The sequence below is a fragment of the Bombina bombina genome, chromosome 2 (assembly GCF_027579735.1).
Source record: "Bombina bombina isolate aBomBom1 chromosome 2, aBomBom1.pri, whole genome shotgun sequence".
NCBI classification, from domain to species: domain Eukaryota; kingdom Metazoa; phylum Chordata; class Amphibia; order Anura; family Bombinatoridae; genus Bombina; species Bombina bombina.
The window spans coordinates 76238295-76258294 of record NC_069500.1 but is presented as its reverse complement, the minus strand read 5'-3'; the positions used below and the strand labels follow the sequence as shown (position 1 = coordinate 76258294).

At 34.5% G+C, this 20000-nt stretch overlaps 1 protein-coding gene across 1 annotated transcript in view; it reads right to left on the bottom strand.

The window, feature by feature from the left end:
- DCC (DCC netrin 1 receptor) overlaps nucleotides 1-20000 on the bottom strand; it is a 980012-nt gene that overhangs the window by 481310 nt on the left and 478702 nt on the right. The window contains exon 3 of the mRNA XM_053701117.1: nucleotides 1153-1437. Coding sequence (XP_053557092.1) covers nucleotides 1153-1437 — 285 coding nt within the window. The remainder of the gene's footprint in view (nucleotides 1-1152; nucleotides 1438-20000) is intronic.

Sequence of the window (20000 nt, the reverse complement as noted above, 5' to 3'; positions counted from 1 at the left end):
AATCACACAAGGCATCTATGTGCAGCAACTAATCAGCGGCTTCTGAGCCTATTTAGATATGCTTTTCAACAAAGGATATCCTTAACATGAAGACAATTAGATAAAACAAGTAAGTTGTTGTTTAAAATGACATGCTCTTTCTAAATCATGAAAGAAAAAAATGGGGTTGCATGTCCCTTTAAAGGGACACTAAAGTCAGATGAATCAGATAGAGCATGCAGTTTTTAGAGACTTTACAATTTACTTCTATTAACACATTTTGCACATTCTTTTTATATGCACACTTTCTGAGCCACCAGCTTCTACTGAGCAAGTTCACAGGGTATACGTATACTAGTCTCTGATTGGCTGATGGCTGCCACATGATATAGGGGGCAGGAAAATGAGGAACAAATACATTTGTCAGAACTTTTTTTTTACTGCTTATTTGAAGTCCAGAGTGAGTGTTATTACATTGTCTTTTTATTATGCACTTGATAATTATGTATTTAAACAGATTTACTTTATCCTTTTCATACGAAAATATTTTAGCATGTTTAATTAGCAATTTATTGTGTAATAACAATATTTTGGAACGTAATATCATTCATTCAGACTAAAAAAGTGAGGTAAAAGATGTTAGAGTCCATTGCATGAAGTTCTGTGCATTGTGCCCTGAAATATTTTCAGCCTTTTTATATTTAAACTTTTTGAGTCATCAGCTCCTACTGAGCATGTGCAAGAATAAGTGTGTATGCATTTGTGAATGGCTGATGGCTGTCACATGGTACGTGTATGCATTTGTGAATGGCTGATGGCTGTCACATGGTACGTGTATGCATTTGTGATTGGCTGATGGCTGTCACATGGTACAGGGGGAGTGGAAAAATAAATAACTTAAAATTGTCAGAAAAAAAAATCTACTACTCATGTGAAGTTCAGACTAAGTGCTATTGCATTGTCTTGTTATCTTGCATGTGTTGATTATGCAAATCTACTGTGTTGACTGGTCCTTTAAATATGAAAATTATGCAATATATACATATTCTAATTTTTTATAATAATAAACATAATAATAATAATCATCATTATCATATCAGAGAAATGTTAGAACCCTCTGTTACAGAAAATAGGTATTTAATAAAAAATAAAAAAACATCAGCACTTATTTACCAGACAAAATGCGTAGTTCTGCTTCATTTCCTATCCTTGAGCTGCCGGGATTTTTAGCCAAGCATCTGTAAACACCGCTGTCTCCCATATGAAGTCTGCTAATTTGCAGGGCTCCTGAGGGCAGCACAAGTATTCGGCTGTCACCAGGTATCAGCATGAGATCTTCCTGGTTTTTTTGCCAATGTATAGTGGGCATAGGTTCTCCTACTATTTCACATTTTAACAACGCGGTGTCCCCCAAGAATGATGTGACAGATTCAGTCTGGGTAAGAAATCTCAGTGGACCTAAAATGCAAAACAAAAGCAATTAAATCTGTTTATGATATGTAAATGGTTTGCCTCCTGTGCTAAAATATGTTTGCTTAATCATTCAACTTAAACAGCATTTATTAATACAATAAACAGCTTTAAACTCTTTTGATATAAGAGCCACACTCAACTACATAATACTCTTTAAAGCAGTAGGACATTCCTTTTTATTAAGAGGTAAGAAAAAAGAATCATTTTAACCATCTATAAATAAACTTTAAGAAGAGCCAGATAAAACCACACACAAGCGTGTTTGCAATTATAAACCACTTAACATATCAAAGTGTTGTAAGTTGCCAGAGTCAATAATGTTTCCTCTTAGAAATTAAATTGCTACTCAAAATATGTGCAATGTAATTCAAGCAATAAAAGGTATTTGAACAGTATTTTGTCATATATGTGTTTATATTAGACATATGGAAAAAAAATGCTTGCAAAGTAAAACAAAAAACAAACAAATCAACAGATATGAAAATCTATTTGACATTTAGGGGTAGATTTATCATAGTGTGAGCGGATATGATACAATGTAGCGTATCATGCCCGCTGCACATCAATAAATTCCGACAGTATACGCTGTCGGCATTGACCCCCTATTTAGGGACTACGTTATTTCAAAATAAGACACACACACTCAAATGTTGGGGTAAAAAAGGCTGCAGCTTGTTTATTAACAACATCTTAACATATAAGTAAAACCCATAAATAACCCAATAATAGCTTAACTGTAAAAAAAACCCTCATGGGGCTTGCCATGTAACCCATTGTATCTCCGTTCCACAGGTCCCCTCCGGAACCATAATAGACCTCTCCTGCCTGGCAGGAGGTACCTCAGCAGACTTCACCACCACCAAAGGCAAGCCCCACCGCCAAGCTGCGACATGGAATGTTCACCTCCACTACAGTAAATCCAGGGAGGGAGGGAGGGAGGGAGCTTCTTTCACCGTCAGGTCCGGACAGAAGATGAGCGTACTTCCTGCTCACAGTCCTTTAAGGACTCCCCTGAGGTCCCACCCCTCTCCTACTACCATTGGTCCCTAACTTGCCCTGCTCTGGGGTCAAATGCCCTTCTGAAATAGGCATTTCTCCAGGGCAGGCATTATCATTGCATCAGCAGTTCTTGTAAACTGCTGGTGCAATGCCCCCCCCTGCAGATTCGTGGCCGCTAGCAGGGGGTGTCAATCAACCCGATCAAATTCGATCGGGTTGATTTCTGTCCACAGCCTCAGAGCAGGCAGACAAGTTATGGAGCAGCGGTCTTTAGACCGCTGCTTCATAACTGCTGTTCCCAGCAAGCCTGAAGGCTCGTGCGGAAACAGAGGCATACGGAGCTTGATAAATCGACCCCTTAGTTTCCACTATCTATTAAAGGGACACTAAACCCAACATTTTTCTTTCATGATTCAGGTAGAGAATACAATTTTAAACAACATTACAATTTACTTCTATTATCTAATTTGCTTAATTCTTTAGATATCCTTTGCTGAAGAAATAGCAATGCACATCGGTGAGCCAATCACATAAGGCATCTATGTGGAACAACCAATCAGCAGCTACTGAGCTTATCTAGATATGCTTTTCAGGAAATGATATCAAGAGAATTAAGCAAATTAGATAATAGAAGTGAATTAGAAAGTTGTTTAAAATGACATGCTCTATCTAAATCACAAAAGAAAAAAATTGGGTTTCATGTCCATTTAAGTAGAGAAAGTAAATAAACTACATTTTCTTACTTATTTGATCATTAGTTTGTTTAGTAAATTAATATTTGGGCAAATTCTTGTGTGTCTGTGTGTGTGTGTGTGTAGGTGTCATACTTTCTGAGGCACCAGCTACAACTGAGCATGTGCAAAATTTTATATTGTATATGAGCATGAGTCTGTGATTGGCTGATGAGTGTCACATGATACAGGAGGTTGGCAAATTGAAGTAAATTTGGAATGTTTGTCAGAAAAATTATATCGCTCATTTAAAATTCAGGGTAAGTTCTATTGCATTGTCTTTTTGTTATGAACTTGTTGATAATGTAATTTGACTGTATTTAATGGTCCCTTAATGCTATTGAGGGGTTTTAAAAAGAATAAACCTTGAGATTGAAGGTCAAGTGGTAAATATTAACTGTAACCAAAAGCCTGAGTTGGCATTTTAGACTTGAACTGCAAAGTTACTTGAAATATATCCTTTTAATGCCACAAATTCTTACATTTTTTTTCTTTTATTTCTGTTATGCTTATTTCTGTCTCAAATTAATTAATCTTTTTTGCTGCAACTGTTTTTCAATAGCCAAACTCCACCCACTATTTATTTGGAGGAACAAATCCAGACTTGTGTAAAAGAAGACACGGGTAGCCACACACTTTGATTTGCAATTTGTTAAAGGACCAGTAAACACAGCAGATTTGCATAATCAACAAATGCATGATAAAAAGACAATGCAATAGCACTTAGTCTGAACTTCAAATAAGTAGATTTTTTTTTCTGACTATTTTAAAAGGTATGTGTATTTCCACTCTCCCTGTACCATATGACAGCCATCAGCCAATCACAAATGCATACACGTACCATGTGAGAGCCATCAGCCAATCACAATTGCATATTTGTTTATTCTGTGAATTCTTGCACATGCTCAGTAGGAGCTGGTGACTCAAAAAGTTTAAATATAAAAAGACTGTGCACATTTTGTTAATATAGGGAGATTAGGGAAAAGTAGAGGATTTGTGGCATTTAGTGTTGAATTAAACACTACCTTATCAAATATATATTGCAGTTAAAAATGAACACTTTATTGAACAAATATGCAATAGACAGGACAAAATTTCTCACACCAATGAGGATTATTATGGAGATGGGAATTTTCAGCTTCCATCCCCCTTAATTATTAATACTCCAAATTAGATGTCATACGATAAAACCATAAGGGCCATGTGGACTAGGGGAGAGGTGATATTAGATTATATAGGTAGACAGTAGCATGTATAAATCGGTTAACTGTATATCACATTCTTGTCGGTTCAATCTAAATCATAGCAGAATAGCAGACACACTATGCGCTCAAAGGCGACCTCGTGCCTGCGTACTGCTTTGATTCAACAAAGTCAGCAGATTTCTTGCTAGTTCCCTATTTCTAAATTCACACACATCAAAGTCAATGCAGCAATTCACTTAATCACTGAGTATGAGTTACACTTATAAACCCCTATAGAGCGGTCACACTATTCATCTTTATCAAACATGAGAAATGAAAAGTTTCTCCTCATTGCTGAGGTACAAATACTAAAATGTGTAAAGTGTATCTCACTCATAAATACTATGATTGGAATATGTTGCTCCCCAGCGTATAGGCTATTGCGGTAAACACTATTCAACTATAGTCTCCCATCGTTGTGTACCGAGAGTGTATCAAGTTCAATCTATGCTACTAATACAACTCTATTTACAGCTCTATTATGATATAGAGGGATTTCTAAACCACTGCTGATACTATGTTTCAAATGCGGTAAATTGTAACCGCTATCAATGGTTGTTACACTGAGTCACACAAAAGCTCCCCTAGGCCACACCCACCGATGCATTTCCGTCATTCGTACGTGACTTCGTCAGGGCTAAGGGCCAGCCCAGCATCAATCATTTATTAATTATACCCATCCATTGTCAGGGTAACTAAGTATAGTTTGCGGAAGTGTTAAACTGCATAGGCATTTTAGTCTGAAGTTAATACTGCCATCGATCGTAGGATGTATCTTTACGTTATATCAGCCTAATGAAAAATTCGAAATCCTTAATTGGGGTGATCTTAATTTTCAAAACCCAATACTTGGTGTAACAACCATTTATAGCGATATCTTTATTTGAAATGCAAGAATGTAAGTTTAGATGCCGGCCCATTTTTGGTGAACAACCTGGGTTGTTCTTGCTGATTGGTGGATAAATTCATCCACCAATAAACAAGTGCTTTCCAGTGTCTGAACCAACCAAATAGCTTAGATGCCTTCTTTTTCAAATAAAGATAGCAGGAGAACGAAGAGAAATTGCTAATAGGAGTAAATTAGAATGTTGCTTAAAATTGCATGCTCTATCTGAATCACAAAAGAAAAAAATTTGAGTTCAGTGTCCCTTTAAGGTGTATCAAAAATCGTAACAAAATACTTTACCAAAAAGTGTATTTTATCAAACATGTAAAATTTGTATTTAAATTACTAAGAAATAAATTATATTAAATATGCACATCGTAGATCGTAATTTCAGTGCACTGGATGTGCAAAAATTCATGCAAACTACAAAGCATAATTGTTGTTTTTTTTCGTAAAATTGGCTGAACATCGATGTTCCATGGGCATATATGAAATTTTCTATCTAATGCCTCTGAGACTATCGTCTTCAATCTGCCCGATCCTATACGATCGGGCTGATTGACACCCCCTGCTAGCGGCTGCGAATCTGCAGGGGGCAACATTACACAAGCAGTTCTGGTGAACTGCTTGCGCATTCAGGGATGTCTGTCGGACATGATACGCTACAGCGTATCATGTCGGACAGACTTTGATAAATCTACCCCAAGATGTTTACATTTCGTTTAAGCCATATAAATTACAAATAAAATATAATAGGCTTTACAATGGAATTAAGTATCGGGGCTTTGTATACCTACATAGAATAAATGCAAAATATATCCACAATCTTGCAAGAGAAAAACATGGTATCTTCAAATTAACTAATTATATTTAAAGACTGCCTAACATGTTTGAATGTATTTTTTTATGTAACTAAAAATATAAATAAATGATAATTTCAATTATGCAATTCATATTATTTTACATAATTTTATAATTAATTAAAAAAAAAATCCTAACAGTTGCTTCCAATCATAGATGGCCATTCAGATCCTAGTATATTAAATTAATTCTGGGAAATCATTTTGAAAATCATGAGACCATGCAACTAATTATTTTCCCTTCAGTGAGTTTATATTGTAGATATATGTCACATTTAGGAGATTTGAATCCTATCAAAAATGCATTAATATAAATGTATAGCAAATTGCTTGTATAGTTTGACCTTTATATTCTCTTAAAAACACATTTCTGAGAAATGGTAAATCTCAAAGAAACAGTAAATAAAAGAAGTTGCTTACATTTGACAGGAAAATAAACAGAAAACAATGCCCATTTTCCTGGTATATAGATTATTGTTGGTTGTAGAACAAACAATGATACAAAAGGAAGAATTAAATTTAGAATTAAATTGCTCATGACACTTTATAGTTTAGAACTTGGGAGTGAATTAATCATTCCATCACAATTGTTTGTCGTAACACACTGATCGTCCTCATACAGTGCTAAAACTTTATATAAGATGACAATGTCTTATGTGGATACGTTAAATATTAAATGAAAGGCAATTTTATTGATGGCATGTTAAAGAATAAAGTTTTGGGGTTAGTTTTAAAGACAAATAGCATGTGTTAAAAAAACACCTTGTGGCTTCCTGCAGAAATTAAACTTTAATGTACAGAATGCTTTAGTTGAGTTGCTTAGATCTAATTTTCATACTACTATACGATTAATAATACATGGAGCTTGTAGTTTGACTCAAAGAATTACTTAGCATTAATTAAATCTGCAATTTCTTGAGAAAAAAAATCTTATAAATGCTCAAGGAAAGAATGCACAGTACATCCATCTAGTGTTGGTTTGTTCAAAATTTCCATTATATAGCGTTTTCTATTGCTTCTATCTCTGGGTTGCAATAACGCATTTGGCAGAGAAGCACCGCAGCCATCTCTGGTACACAAATTGTTAAAGAGACATTCTAGTGTAAAATAAGTATCTGCAATGTTACATTTGATTTTTAAACAAGTGACACACCTTTTTTAGTATTCCATTAACATCTACAAACTAAATTCATTCAGGAGTAGAAATGCACTGTACCTGGGTGGTGTTAAAATGCGCATTTGTTTAAAAATAAAATATAGCATTTTATTTTAACACTTAAATATCCCTTAAAGGAACATGAAAGTACAAAATGTATCTGCCATGGTTCAGATAGAGCATACAAATTTATAAGGCTTTTCCGTTGTGTCTGTTACTAAATATACTTTGTTCTCTCTGTAATACTGTATCCTTTTTTTTTTTTAAGCACACCTAGGTATGCTGAGGAGCACTAATGCACTACTGGTACCTATCAGGTGATTGGTGGCTTCACTCATATCTTGTCATTGACTTACTAGATGTGTCAAGTAGTGTGCTGCTGCTCTGTACCAGATTTTAATTATGTGGTTAACCTATTTGCAGGGGTTAATACGTAGGTACAAACAAACACTTTAGAGCGTCTTCTTTTTAAATCATGCATGACACTGACCTCATTACAGAATGTGTCTTTATTCATAGGGCAAAATTTGTATTTTTTTCTTTTTAGAGCAATTGCTCATGCAATCTTAAATTCTGTGACTGAATGCTTCTCCGAGGCCACAAAGGCATGGACAAGTTCCCTTTATGAGAACTTTGTACGCATCCAGGCTACTAGAACCTGACCTATAGCTGCATATTTGTAGGCACTTTAACTCACATTGCAACCACACTGTTTCTCCATTTTAACTTCAAACCTACACCATTTTTGCAACAATAAGTTGTCTGCAAAATACATCTGTTTTTATTAAAGTGAAAATATTTACTTTTCTCTAGTTCTAGAGTATTGTTAGCTTATTTTGTATGTAAAAGGCTCACTTCTCAGATAGTTCATATGCCTTCTCTAACATAAGAATAAATACACTTAGAATGCAGAAGTCATTGTTTTTGCTTAACGTGTGAATTTGTAAACATTTCTGCTGGGCTAAAATTTTTGTATTACCAAATAAGTCATTCAACTTATTTTCACTCCATTACTCAGCTAAAGCAAGCACAATGTGTATTCTTGCCTGGGGCTCAAACGATTTTGTATGTTAATTCAGTACATTGTTAACACTATCCGGGTACATGCCTTCAACGTGTTCTTTTTTTTTATTCAGAAGAATAAATATAATATTTCAAATTTGACTTTTTTTTTTTTTTTTAAATATCCAGATAATGCATTTGTTAATTAAAATCTTTCCCTCTTAAAGCGACAGTCTGTTGCAAAATGATGCCATTTAATGATGTTAATATACAGGGAGTGCAGAATTATTAGGCAAGTTGTATTTTTGAGGATTAATTTTATTATTGAACAACAACCATGTTCTCAATGAACCCAAAAAACTCATTAATATCAAAGCTGAATGGTTTTGGAAGTAGTTTTTAGTTTGTTTTTAGTTATAGCTATTTTAGGGGGATATCTGTGTGTGCAGGTGACTATTACTGTGCATAATTATTAGGCAACTTAACAAAAAACAAATATATACCCATTTCAATTATTTATTTTTACCAGTGAAACCAATATAACATCTCAACATTCACAGATATACATTTCTGACATTCAAAAACAAAACAAAAACAAATCAGTGACCAATATAGCCACCTTTCTTTGCAAGGACACTCAAAAGCCTGCCATCCATGGATTCTGTCAGTGTTTTGATCTGTTCACCATCAACATTGCGTGCAGCAGCAACCACAACCTCCCAGACACTGTTCAGAGAGGTGTACTGTTTTCCCTCCTTGTAAATCTCACATTTGATGATGGACCACAGGTTCTCAATGGGGTTCAGATCAGGTGAACAAGGAGGCCATGTCATTAGATTTTCTTCTTTTATACCCTTTCTTGCCAGCCACGCTGTGGAGTACTTGGACGTGTGTGATGGAGCATTGCCCTGCATGAAAATCATGTTTTTCTTTAAGGATGCATACTTCTTCCTGTACCATTGCTTGAAGAAGGTGTCTTCCAGAAACTGGCAGTAGGACTAGGAGTTGAGCTTGACTCCATCCTCAACCCAAAAAGGCCCCACAAGCTCATCTTTGATGATACCAGCCCAAACCAGTACTCCACCTCCACCTTGCTGGCGTCTGAGTCGGACTGGAGCTCTCTGCCCTTTACCAATCCAGCCACGGGCCCATCCATCTGGCCCATCAAGACTCACTCTCATTTCATCAGTCCATAAAATCTTAGAAAAATCAGTCTTGAGATATTTCTTGGCCCAGTCTTGACATTTCAGCTTGTGTGTCTTGTTCAGTGGTGGTCGTCTTTCAGCCTTTCTTACCTTGGCCATGTCTCTGAGTATTGCACACCTTGTGCTTTTGGGCACTCCAGTGATGTTGCAGCTCTGAAATATGGCCAAACTGGTGGCAAGTGGCATCTTGGCAGCTGCACGCTTGACTTTTCTCAGTTCATGGGCAGTTATTTTGCGCCTTGGTTTTTCCACACGCTTCTTGCGACCCTGTTGACTATTTTGAATGAAACGCTTGATTGTTCGATGATCACGCTTCAGAAGCTTTGCAATTTTAAGAGTGCTGCATCCCTCTGCAAGATATCTCACTATTTTTTGACTTTTCTGAGCCTGTCAAGTCCTTCTTTTGACCCATTTTGCCAAAGGAAAGGAAGTTGCCTAATAATTATGCACACCTGATATAGGGTGTTGATGTCATTAGACCACACCCCTTCTCATTACAGAGATGCACATCACCTAATATGCTTAATTGGTAGTAGGCTTTCAAGCCTATACAGCTTGGAGTAAGACAACATGCATAAAGAGGATGATGTGGTCAAAATACTCATTTGCCTAATAATTCTGCACTCCCTGTATATATATATATATATATATATATATATATATATATATATATATATATATATATAATTTCTGCACAGTGTTTGTCTTGGTTTTAGTTTATCACAATTTTGAGCTTGGGTTCAGTAGATAACAACTTCTGAACTTTTGACGGTATTGTCATTGAGTTTTTAGTGATCACAATCCCAGAACACGTCTGTCATTAAGACCAGGGTTTCTCAACCACGGTCGCCAAGTACCCCTAACAGGCCAGGCTTTCATTATAGCTAAACTAGAGCACAGTTGAAATAATCAGCTGATGGGTGAGAGCAGGTTAGTAACCATGGTTACTAATCAGCTGATTATTTCACCTGTGCTCTAGTTTAGCTATAATGAAAGCCTGGCCTGTTGTCGGTACTTGAGGACCGCGGTTGAGAAACACTGATTAAGACCACTAAAGATCAAAATCATTACCTCCCAAAATGACACAAAATAAATGTCTGCCTTATTAATCTCCCAATTTCATAATCCAAAAACAAAATGCGTATGATTAACGACAAACAAAATGAATTTTTTTGTGGATTTAGAGATTATATTACAGGTTGAAAGACATGTATGTTTGTATGTTTGGTGACATTGCTTCCTAAGGTTATCCAGTATGGCAGAGATATTTTCAGTGTGTCTTGTCTATGCACAAATCCAATGTTTTATCCAGAAAATGTTTAGCTTGCTCAGAAGTTGTTGTCTTGGGATTTATTGAGGCCTCTAGCTATAGAATTCAATAAGTGAATAATTGCCCAGTAATTGTGTTGTACCTTATCAAGAATTTGTATTGTTATAAAAAACAGGATTGTCACATGCTACATATAGAGCTATATTTTACTGAAACCATAAGGTTAAACAAATGCAGCCGATAAACTATTCAAATGGCTGATCGTGAGTGCATAGATACTGAAAACCGCAGACAACATGCCAATAAATATAAAACAATACATTGCACCTAGAAGTTTAACCCCAGCAATAGGGATTAAACACATAGATAAAGTCACACTCAAAAGCTCAAGCATTGCAATTCTTGAGCAAAACATGGCCAGTATTTGACAGGTCATACAGCTGCCCCTTTAGATTGGTAAACAAACATTTTCTCCTTTCAGAGCATTGTTGGGGTGTAGCTTTCAGAGATTCATCATTTCTTCCTATGAGCTGAATGCAGTCACTCTACAAAATGTTAAATAATAGTGCATAGTACAGACACAGGAGATGACAAGATTTTGTCTTACACATTAATTGGATTGCACTACTGTGGATTGCAACACATATGACAATATGCTACCAGGGATGAATATGGCTAGATATTCCTGGATCATAGTAAGTTCCAAATATTTACAGTACGGGGTCTATACTGTAAAAAAAGTATCTGTTCATCTAAGTGTTTGGAAACAAGTTGGCTGGAAACAGTTGGCTGAAAATGATGAAATTTGGCTTTTCTAACTCAGGTTTAAGGTTTTACGCAAGTCTTCAGGTATTGATATGACATTTCAAGGACATGAAACACAAAATTGTTCTTTCATCATTCAGATAGGGCATACCATTTTAAACAATTTTCCATTGTCCCTAAATGATCAATTTTGCTTAATTCTCTTGGTATCCTTTATTGAAGGAGCAACAAAACATTATTGGAAGCTAGCTGAACACATTGGTAAACCAATAACAAGAGGCATATATGTGCAGTCTTAAATCAGCAGCTAGTTCCCAACTCCTGAGACTACCTTGGTATCCTTTTCAACAAAGGAAACAAACAGAACAAAGCAAATTTGATAATAGAAGCACTTTGAAAAGTTGTTTAAAATGTAATGCTATGCCTTAATCATGAAAAACATTTTTTGGGGTTTCATGTCCCTTTAACTTGGCAGGGATTGACAAGTTTTTTTATGAACAGCTATCTTGCTATACTTCCAATAGAATGCTAGACACTTTTGTTTCATCGCCTATTTGCAAGAGCATCTTGTTGTTGCTGAATAAATGACTTGTGGATCTCCCCCATGTAGTTATTTTATCCAAGTTCACTTAAAAGGGCAGTAAACTCCTTGAGATTTATATATAGAATGTGTAGCTATGTTTACATGTAATTTAGCTCTGTAAATTGTCTTCAACTGGGTTTGGTAGATGACCTCTGTAAAAAAATAAAAAAAACTTTATACTAACACTATAAAAATTTCTAGCCTTGTCAGCTGTGGACTCAAAACAGAAGTGGCTCTCCCAAATAAGACCAGTGATAAGCGGAGTCCGGCTCCTGAAAAACAATTCAAACATAGAAAAATAGAATTTGACGGTAGATAAGAACCGTGTCTATCCATATTACATGCTACTGTTTTCTTCGGATAGCCTTATGCATATCCCAAGCATTTTTTTATTCTTTTACAGTCCCTGTGTTTACCACCTCCATTGAAAGTTTATTCCATGAATCCACCAACCTTTCTGTATAAAAATGATTCATCACATTTCTCCCGAATCTGCTACCCTACTATTCAGAAGTTCAATAGTTCATGTGGTAGAAAATGTAGTAAATTGATACAAAATAGATAGAAATATATCAATTTGTATGTTTTGAATTTGAATATTGCATAATTAGAATATTACATTTAAAGTGAGCTTTAGAAATACCATAACAAATATATAGATTTGAATTTTTCAAATTTAAATATTGCATAATTCTAATTGAATTATTAGAAAATTTTGAATATAATGTTACATTTAAAGAAAGCATTATAAATTATATTACATTAAAGCAATTATAGAATGTTGTACAAACATTTGAAATTCTAAACAAACAAACAAATGTGTTTTTCGAATGTTGCAAAATATTCGCCCATCTCTAACTGTGTATAGTGTTTATTGTACTGAAAATCATTTATTTTATTTTATCTTTGAATTTTGTTTTAACATTTTACAATTTTCCATTTATCCTTTAATCTCTAACATTGACAGCTTGAAGCTTTTAAAATTTTTTTCTTTCATTCAAAATGTTTAGCAACTAAAATATCACTGTAAATCTTAAATTAGTCTTTTGCATCAATTTAGTTACAAGGACAATGAAAGGAAAAAATTATGTCAAAATAATTCTGGTACTTTGGTTTCTTTTCAACCATATCCTATTATTTTGCATCCATAAATATGCAACAATGAGTTTTATTTGAAAAGCCACAACTAAATATGTTCATGGAAGATTTTTAATTTCACTCCATAAATAGTAAAAAGTTGCGTGTTTTCATTTTTAGAGTATTTCAGTAAAGAACAATCAGTTCTGCAGAATAATTTTGAAAGCTTATGAAATTTGAAAGAAAAGCTGCAACCCTGTCTTTAAATAAAACTAAACAATTCTAAAGTGTTTAAAATGAAATATATTTATGTATAAACTGCTTTCTTTATCTGCTCCCCCATGGAGGCCATAAATCATCCCTTCAAAAATAATCTGAAAATATTAAAACCATATATTACATCACAGGGATTATATGTATTGTTCCTACAAGCTGACCAGTAGCACGCAGGACAAGTTAAGTCTATGCTGGAGGGGTTGGTGAATCCTTAGTCTTCCCTGGTACTCAGTGATGAAATCCTATTGCAATAGTATAATTTGCAATATATCCGAACATAAAATACACATAAAAAAAAATCTTTACTTATAACTCTCCCTCCTTAAAAGTGCATTAACCCCTTAACAACCTCAATGTCACTGGTTGTTAAGGGTTTGTCTGGTTGTAATAGAGCTATTAGACCCTCCCTCTCTCCTGCAGGCTTGTTAAAAACACCCCCCCTCCATAGAAAGACCAGCAACGTAGAGGGTACATCGCTGGTCATTAAGGGGTTAAAAGGATATGAAACCCATTTTTGTTTCTTTCACGATTCAGATAGAGCATTTGATGTTAAACAACTTTCCAATTTACTTCTATTATGTAATGTTTGCGTTCTCTTAGTATCATTTGTTGAAAAGTATACCTAGGTAAGCTCTGGACCTGCTGATTGGTAGCTGCAAAAATATGCATCATGTTATTGGCTCAACCAATGCACTCAGCTAGCTCCGAGTAGTGCATTGCTGCTCCTTTAACAAAGGATTTAAAGAGAATGAAGCAAATTAGATAATATAAGTAAACGGGAAAGTTGTTTAAAATTGTAATCTTTATCTAAATCATCAAAGAAAAAATTTGTTTTTCATGTTCCTTTAAAGGGACACTGTACCCAAATTTTTTATTTCATGATTCAGATAGAGCATGGCATTTTAAGCAACTTTCTAATTTACTCCTATTATCAATTTTTCTTTATTCTCTTGGTATCTTTATTTGAAATGCAAGAATGCAAGTTTAGATGCCGGCCCATTTTTGGTGAACAACCTGGGTTGTCCTTGCTGATTGGTGGATACATTCATCCACCAATAAAAAAGTGCTGAACCCCAAAAAAAGCTCAGATGCCTTCTTTTTCAAATAAAGATAGCAAGAAAACGAAGAAAATTGATAATAGGAGTAAATTAGAAAGTTGCTTAAAATTGCATGCTCTATCTGAATCACGAAAGAAAAAATTTGGGTTCAGTGTCCCTTTAAGGTCATGTTTGTACATACAAATATATTTTATTAATATATTAATAATTAAGTACTACGTCATTTTTATTGGCAACATTTGCATTGTTTTGCAAGCTTGGGAAATATTTACTATGCTGAGATAGAATAGGTACTGATAAACCAAACATGTAACATGCAATTTTAAAAAACTTTCTAATTTACATCCATTATCGAACTTGCTTCATTCTCTTGATATACATTGCTGAAAAGCATATCTAGATAGGCACAGTAGCTGCTGATTGGTTGCTGCACATAGATGCCTCGTATGATTGGCTCACCCATGTGCATTGCTATTTATTCAACAAAGGATATCTAAAGAATGAAGCAAATTAAATAATAGAAGTAAATTGGAATGTTGTTTAAATTTGTATTCTCTATCTGAATCATGAAAGAAATGTTTTGGGTTTAGTGTCCCTTTAATTCTGCATTATCTGCTGCTTCTTCTCTGGGGATAGCAGAATAGTAAATTTTTCAGAGTTAAGTTACAGGAAAATGTGGTGGAAAAAAACAAATAAATCACAAAGTTTTTGCTGCACATAATTAACAATTTTATGGCCTTTTATTGCAGTGCATTGTATTAGTTTTTCACAGTCAGACAGTGCTAGCTCATGTGTGACATGCAGAAAACATTGTGCTCACTTCCTGTGGAGTAATGCACGAACCAGCACTAAGAATGGACGTAAAATAAATAGCTTAACAATTTCAAATGTTGTAATATATGTAAAATTAACTTGGAAATATATTCAAAAATTGGAGAATTAGTCAACTTGAAAAAAAAGAAAGGGATTTCAGAACTCTTTTTAAATACATCAAAAATGTATTAGCATTTCATAAATATATGATCATTATATAGCAACAGCAAATGTGCAAGTATTTACAATATACACCCTAGACATAGTCAGGTGAGGAGCAAGCAGCGTTATAAAACAGATTATATATTTATCATATGTTAATACATTTTTGATATATTTAAAAAGAGTGCTGAAATCCCTTTCTTTTTTCAGGTTGACTAATGGTTTAAAAACCTGATTATTTTTTCTACAGTAACTATTTTATTAACTTGAAAATAATTATTTCTGATAGAAACTGTATTAAGATTATTACACAGATCACACTGTTGTGTTCTAGTGGTCATATCAAATAAAAATGATTTAAATAATCAGCGTACGTTATCCTTTTTATTCTTGCATTTTACTTTGATCCGGCCACATTACCCATCTTTCACACTGTGCACAATATTATCTAATTTGCGTCAATAATTTTTAGATTTCCTTCTAGTGACTACATTTGTTCAACACATTCTAATGCCACATAAAGCTGAAGCTTGTGATAGAAAATGAAATCTTTTCAATTTACTTTCATGCATTTATCCCCAGAGGGAGTCTTGTTTTCCAGTCGGTGATGCTATGTATTCTTATATACCTGCAAATCAATTCTAATCTGAACACGGATTATGAATCTGATGTACCCTACAGCACAGGTGCCAGTTTACTGAATTTACCATCTTTTCCCACATAAGGTCGAATTATTAAGTAATTGAAGTTCACTTAATAGAAATGCTTATCATTAAGAGGACAGACCTTGGGGTTCTTATATGCATAGCTATAAAATATTCAATGATGTAGTGACACTTGCTATTTTCATTACAGGTTAGCTTTTTCTTTCAAATTTAATGATTGCTACCTACTTAACATTACAGGGACAAACAATCCAATTTTATTATTTTGTGAACATTCTAATTTACTCCTATTATCAATTTTTCTTCGTTCTCTTGCTATCTTTATTTAAAAAAAGCAGTAATGTAAGCTCATGTACCGACCCATTTTTGGTTAAGCATTTGGGCATCTCTTGTTGATTGGTGGCTACATTTAATTTGCAAGTGCTACCCAGGTGCTGAACCAGAAATGGGCCAGTTCCTAACCTTTACATTCCTGCTTTTTCAAATAAAGTTACAAAGAGAATGAAGAAAATGTATAATAGGAGTAAAATAGAAAGTTGCTTTTAAAGGGACAGTCTACTCCAGAATCTTTATTGTTTAAATAGATAGATAATTATTTTATTACCCATTCCCCAGTTTTGCATAACCAACACGTTTATATTAATATACTTTTTACCTCTGTGATTACTTTGTATCTAAGCCTTTGCAAACTGTAAGCCTTGTATTTTAGCCAGTGTCCTCTCAAAAGTAACTCCATGGGCATGAGCACAATTTTATCTATATGGCACACGTGAACTAACACCCTCTAGCTGTGAAAACTGTCAAATGTATTGAGATAAGAGGCGGCCTTCAAGGGCTTAGAAATTAGCATATGAACCTACCTAAGTTTAGCTTTCAACTAAGAATAACAAGAGAACAAAGCAAATTTGATGATAAAAGTAAATTGGAAAGTTGTTTAAAATTACATGCCCTATCTGAATAATGAAAATTTAATTTTGACTAGACTGTCCCTTTAAGACAATGCATTTCTGTACTTAAATTGCAATTTATTCTGTACTTACTTGTGTAATTTACATATACATTTTACATTGTAGAACAATTTCATTATGATTTTTGATGCAATACAAATTGTTCCTGCGTTTCATTTGTGTGAATAGTTAAATTATTCTTTTTTTTTTTAAATTATGATTTTAATTGTGCACTTTAGTAATGTATGCATCTCCTTCTCATACGAAAATGCAGTATACGCCCCTTAGCGAGACACCCTATTTAAGGGTATAAAGCTTTATACAATTTCAACAGGGAAATAGAAGGACTGACAAGCGTTCTTATAGAATTTCACCAGCCCAGAGAGCTTTTCTAGAATCTGGCCCTAAGGGCCTGATTCTAAAAAAGCTCTCTTAGACATGTAACTGAAATTGTTCATAGTTTAATGGTGACAAACATTAAGTTAACAATGTATTCAATATTCAACACTTTGTTATATTTCTATTTCTATACCATTTATTCTGGATTTATTTAATCTATCACAGTTCTTATCTACTAATTTCAAAATGTCTTTTCACTTGTAGTATAGTTTCTTTGTTTGCATTATTTTTTTTTTTGTGTATTTCAATTTCAATTTATTTTAATATATTCTCACTCTATTACCTCTCATCCACTATCTTTGTTTCTGCACATTGTTCAATTTAAATGACTGTTGATATAATCTTGTTATTTCCCCTTGAGGTTCATGTCCTATTACTGGGAGTAGAGAATTTGTATTCAAATTCTGGAAGTCAATTGTGGGTTTATGTGAAAAGTCAGTACACCACATCAGTTCAGCTCACTGAAGCCTTATACTGAGCATCTGTATTTTTTGAATCAAGCACTACCTTAGTAGTAAAGGTTTCTGAAGTGGAAGAATCCACTTCAAGAACATGGCACATTCCTGACCCTGCAGCAGTCACCTTATCTACAGTCTTCTGAGAGCTATGTAATTAGATTGCAACTCCTGCAGATGCAGATTCATGACTGTCTAAATGTATTAACATGTAGAAAATGTGTGCAAAACATATATTTGTACAAATATATGTACTGTATATATGATTAGATAGATAGATAGAGATATATATTATGAGGGGGGGGGGGAGTGTCCAAAACACAAATACATGTGGTGTTTGGCTAAAGGGACAGGAAAGTAAAAATTAAATTGATCTAATTTGCTTCATTTTCTTAATATCCTTTGGATAGATTTAGGAGCAGTAATGCACTACGTGAAGCTAGTGGTGATTGTTGGCTTAACATTTAGGGTTCAATATATCAAGCTGTGGTGGACAGGGGTGTACATACCGCTCCTGTCCGCTGCAGCTCGCCTCTGGCGGGCTGAAATCGGCTGCCGGAATTCAGCATTGCACAAGAATGCAATTTTGTGCTCTTGTGCAACGTCACACCCTGCCCGCACACAGCCATTCATGCGCAGACAGGAGCTGTCAATCTCCCCGGTCAAACGAGACCAGGGAGATTTAAATTCGCCACCTAAGAGGTAGCGAAGAGGTTAGGGAAGCAGCAGTCTGATGACCGCTGCTTCATAAATACTGACTGCTGGTTCTCTTGAGCATTTGATACATCAAGCTCAAAGTATATACATTGCAGGGAAATAGAAGGTTTGACGAGCATTTTTATAGAATCACACCAGCCCAAAGACTTTTTCTAGAATGCTTTATGTGGAGCTAACTTGGCACAACTAGTGAGCCAATGAAAAGAGGCATATGTGCAGCCACCAATCAGAAGCTAGCTCATTGTTATGCCTGAGCCCCTAAGCCTACCTATGCATGCTTTTCAACACAAGGATACTAAAAGAAGCAAGCAAATTGGATCTCAGAAGTAAATTGGAAAGTTGTTTAAAGTTGCATGATGTATCAGAATTGTGAAAATAAAATGTGGGGTTTCATGTCCCTTCAATGTCCCTTTAATATTGCAGAAAAAGGTGTGTTATTAGTTCTGAGCAGAAGTTGACAAAAGGACATTGAATGACTGGTTATGTGCAGTTATTTCTTGATAATATCTTTATTACTTTCTGTGTTAATGGGCCATACCTATAGCTGCATTTTATTCATTTGCTAATTAATATCAGGCTGCATTCACTCCCTGACTTTACAAGACATCATAAAGATAGACATTTACAAGATGAAAGTGATAAGTTATGACATGTAAATCAGCCTGCAGATGGTGAATATTACTATAGAATAGCCTTAACAAAGACAGCACAAACAAATCCATTACCTGCTCATCTTTAAAAAGCAAATAATATAGTGCAATGTGATATAAATAATGAGAAGGGATCTAGTATGTCTCCACACACATTATTGTTGATGCAATAAAACTAAACCTGAAACTAATAATGTGCTGAAAAAAACTTGCTATGCCTGACAGTGCCTGTGCCAGCACACATGCGATCTGTAGCAGGCAGTAGCGGACCTGCTCAACAGAAAGCCAGGGTGCAAAAATGTTTTTGGGGTCCCCCAAAAGTAACTCAGTAGTAACCAAAAATAATAATAATAATAGACACGCTTCTCTGTATAATTGTGTGTGTTTGTGTGTACGCTTATGTGTATGTATGTATACATGTATAATATATATATATATATATATGTGTGTGTGTGTGTCATGTACATATATATATATATATATATATATATATATATATATATATAATATATGTGTGTGTGTGTGTGTCATGTACATATATATATATATATATATATATATATATATATATATATATATATATATATATGTGTGTGTCATGTACATATATATATATATATATATATAT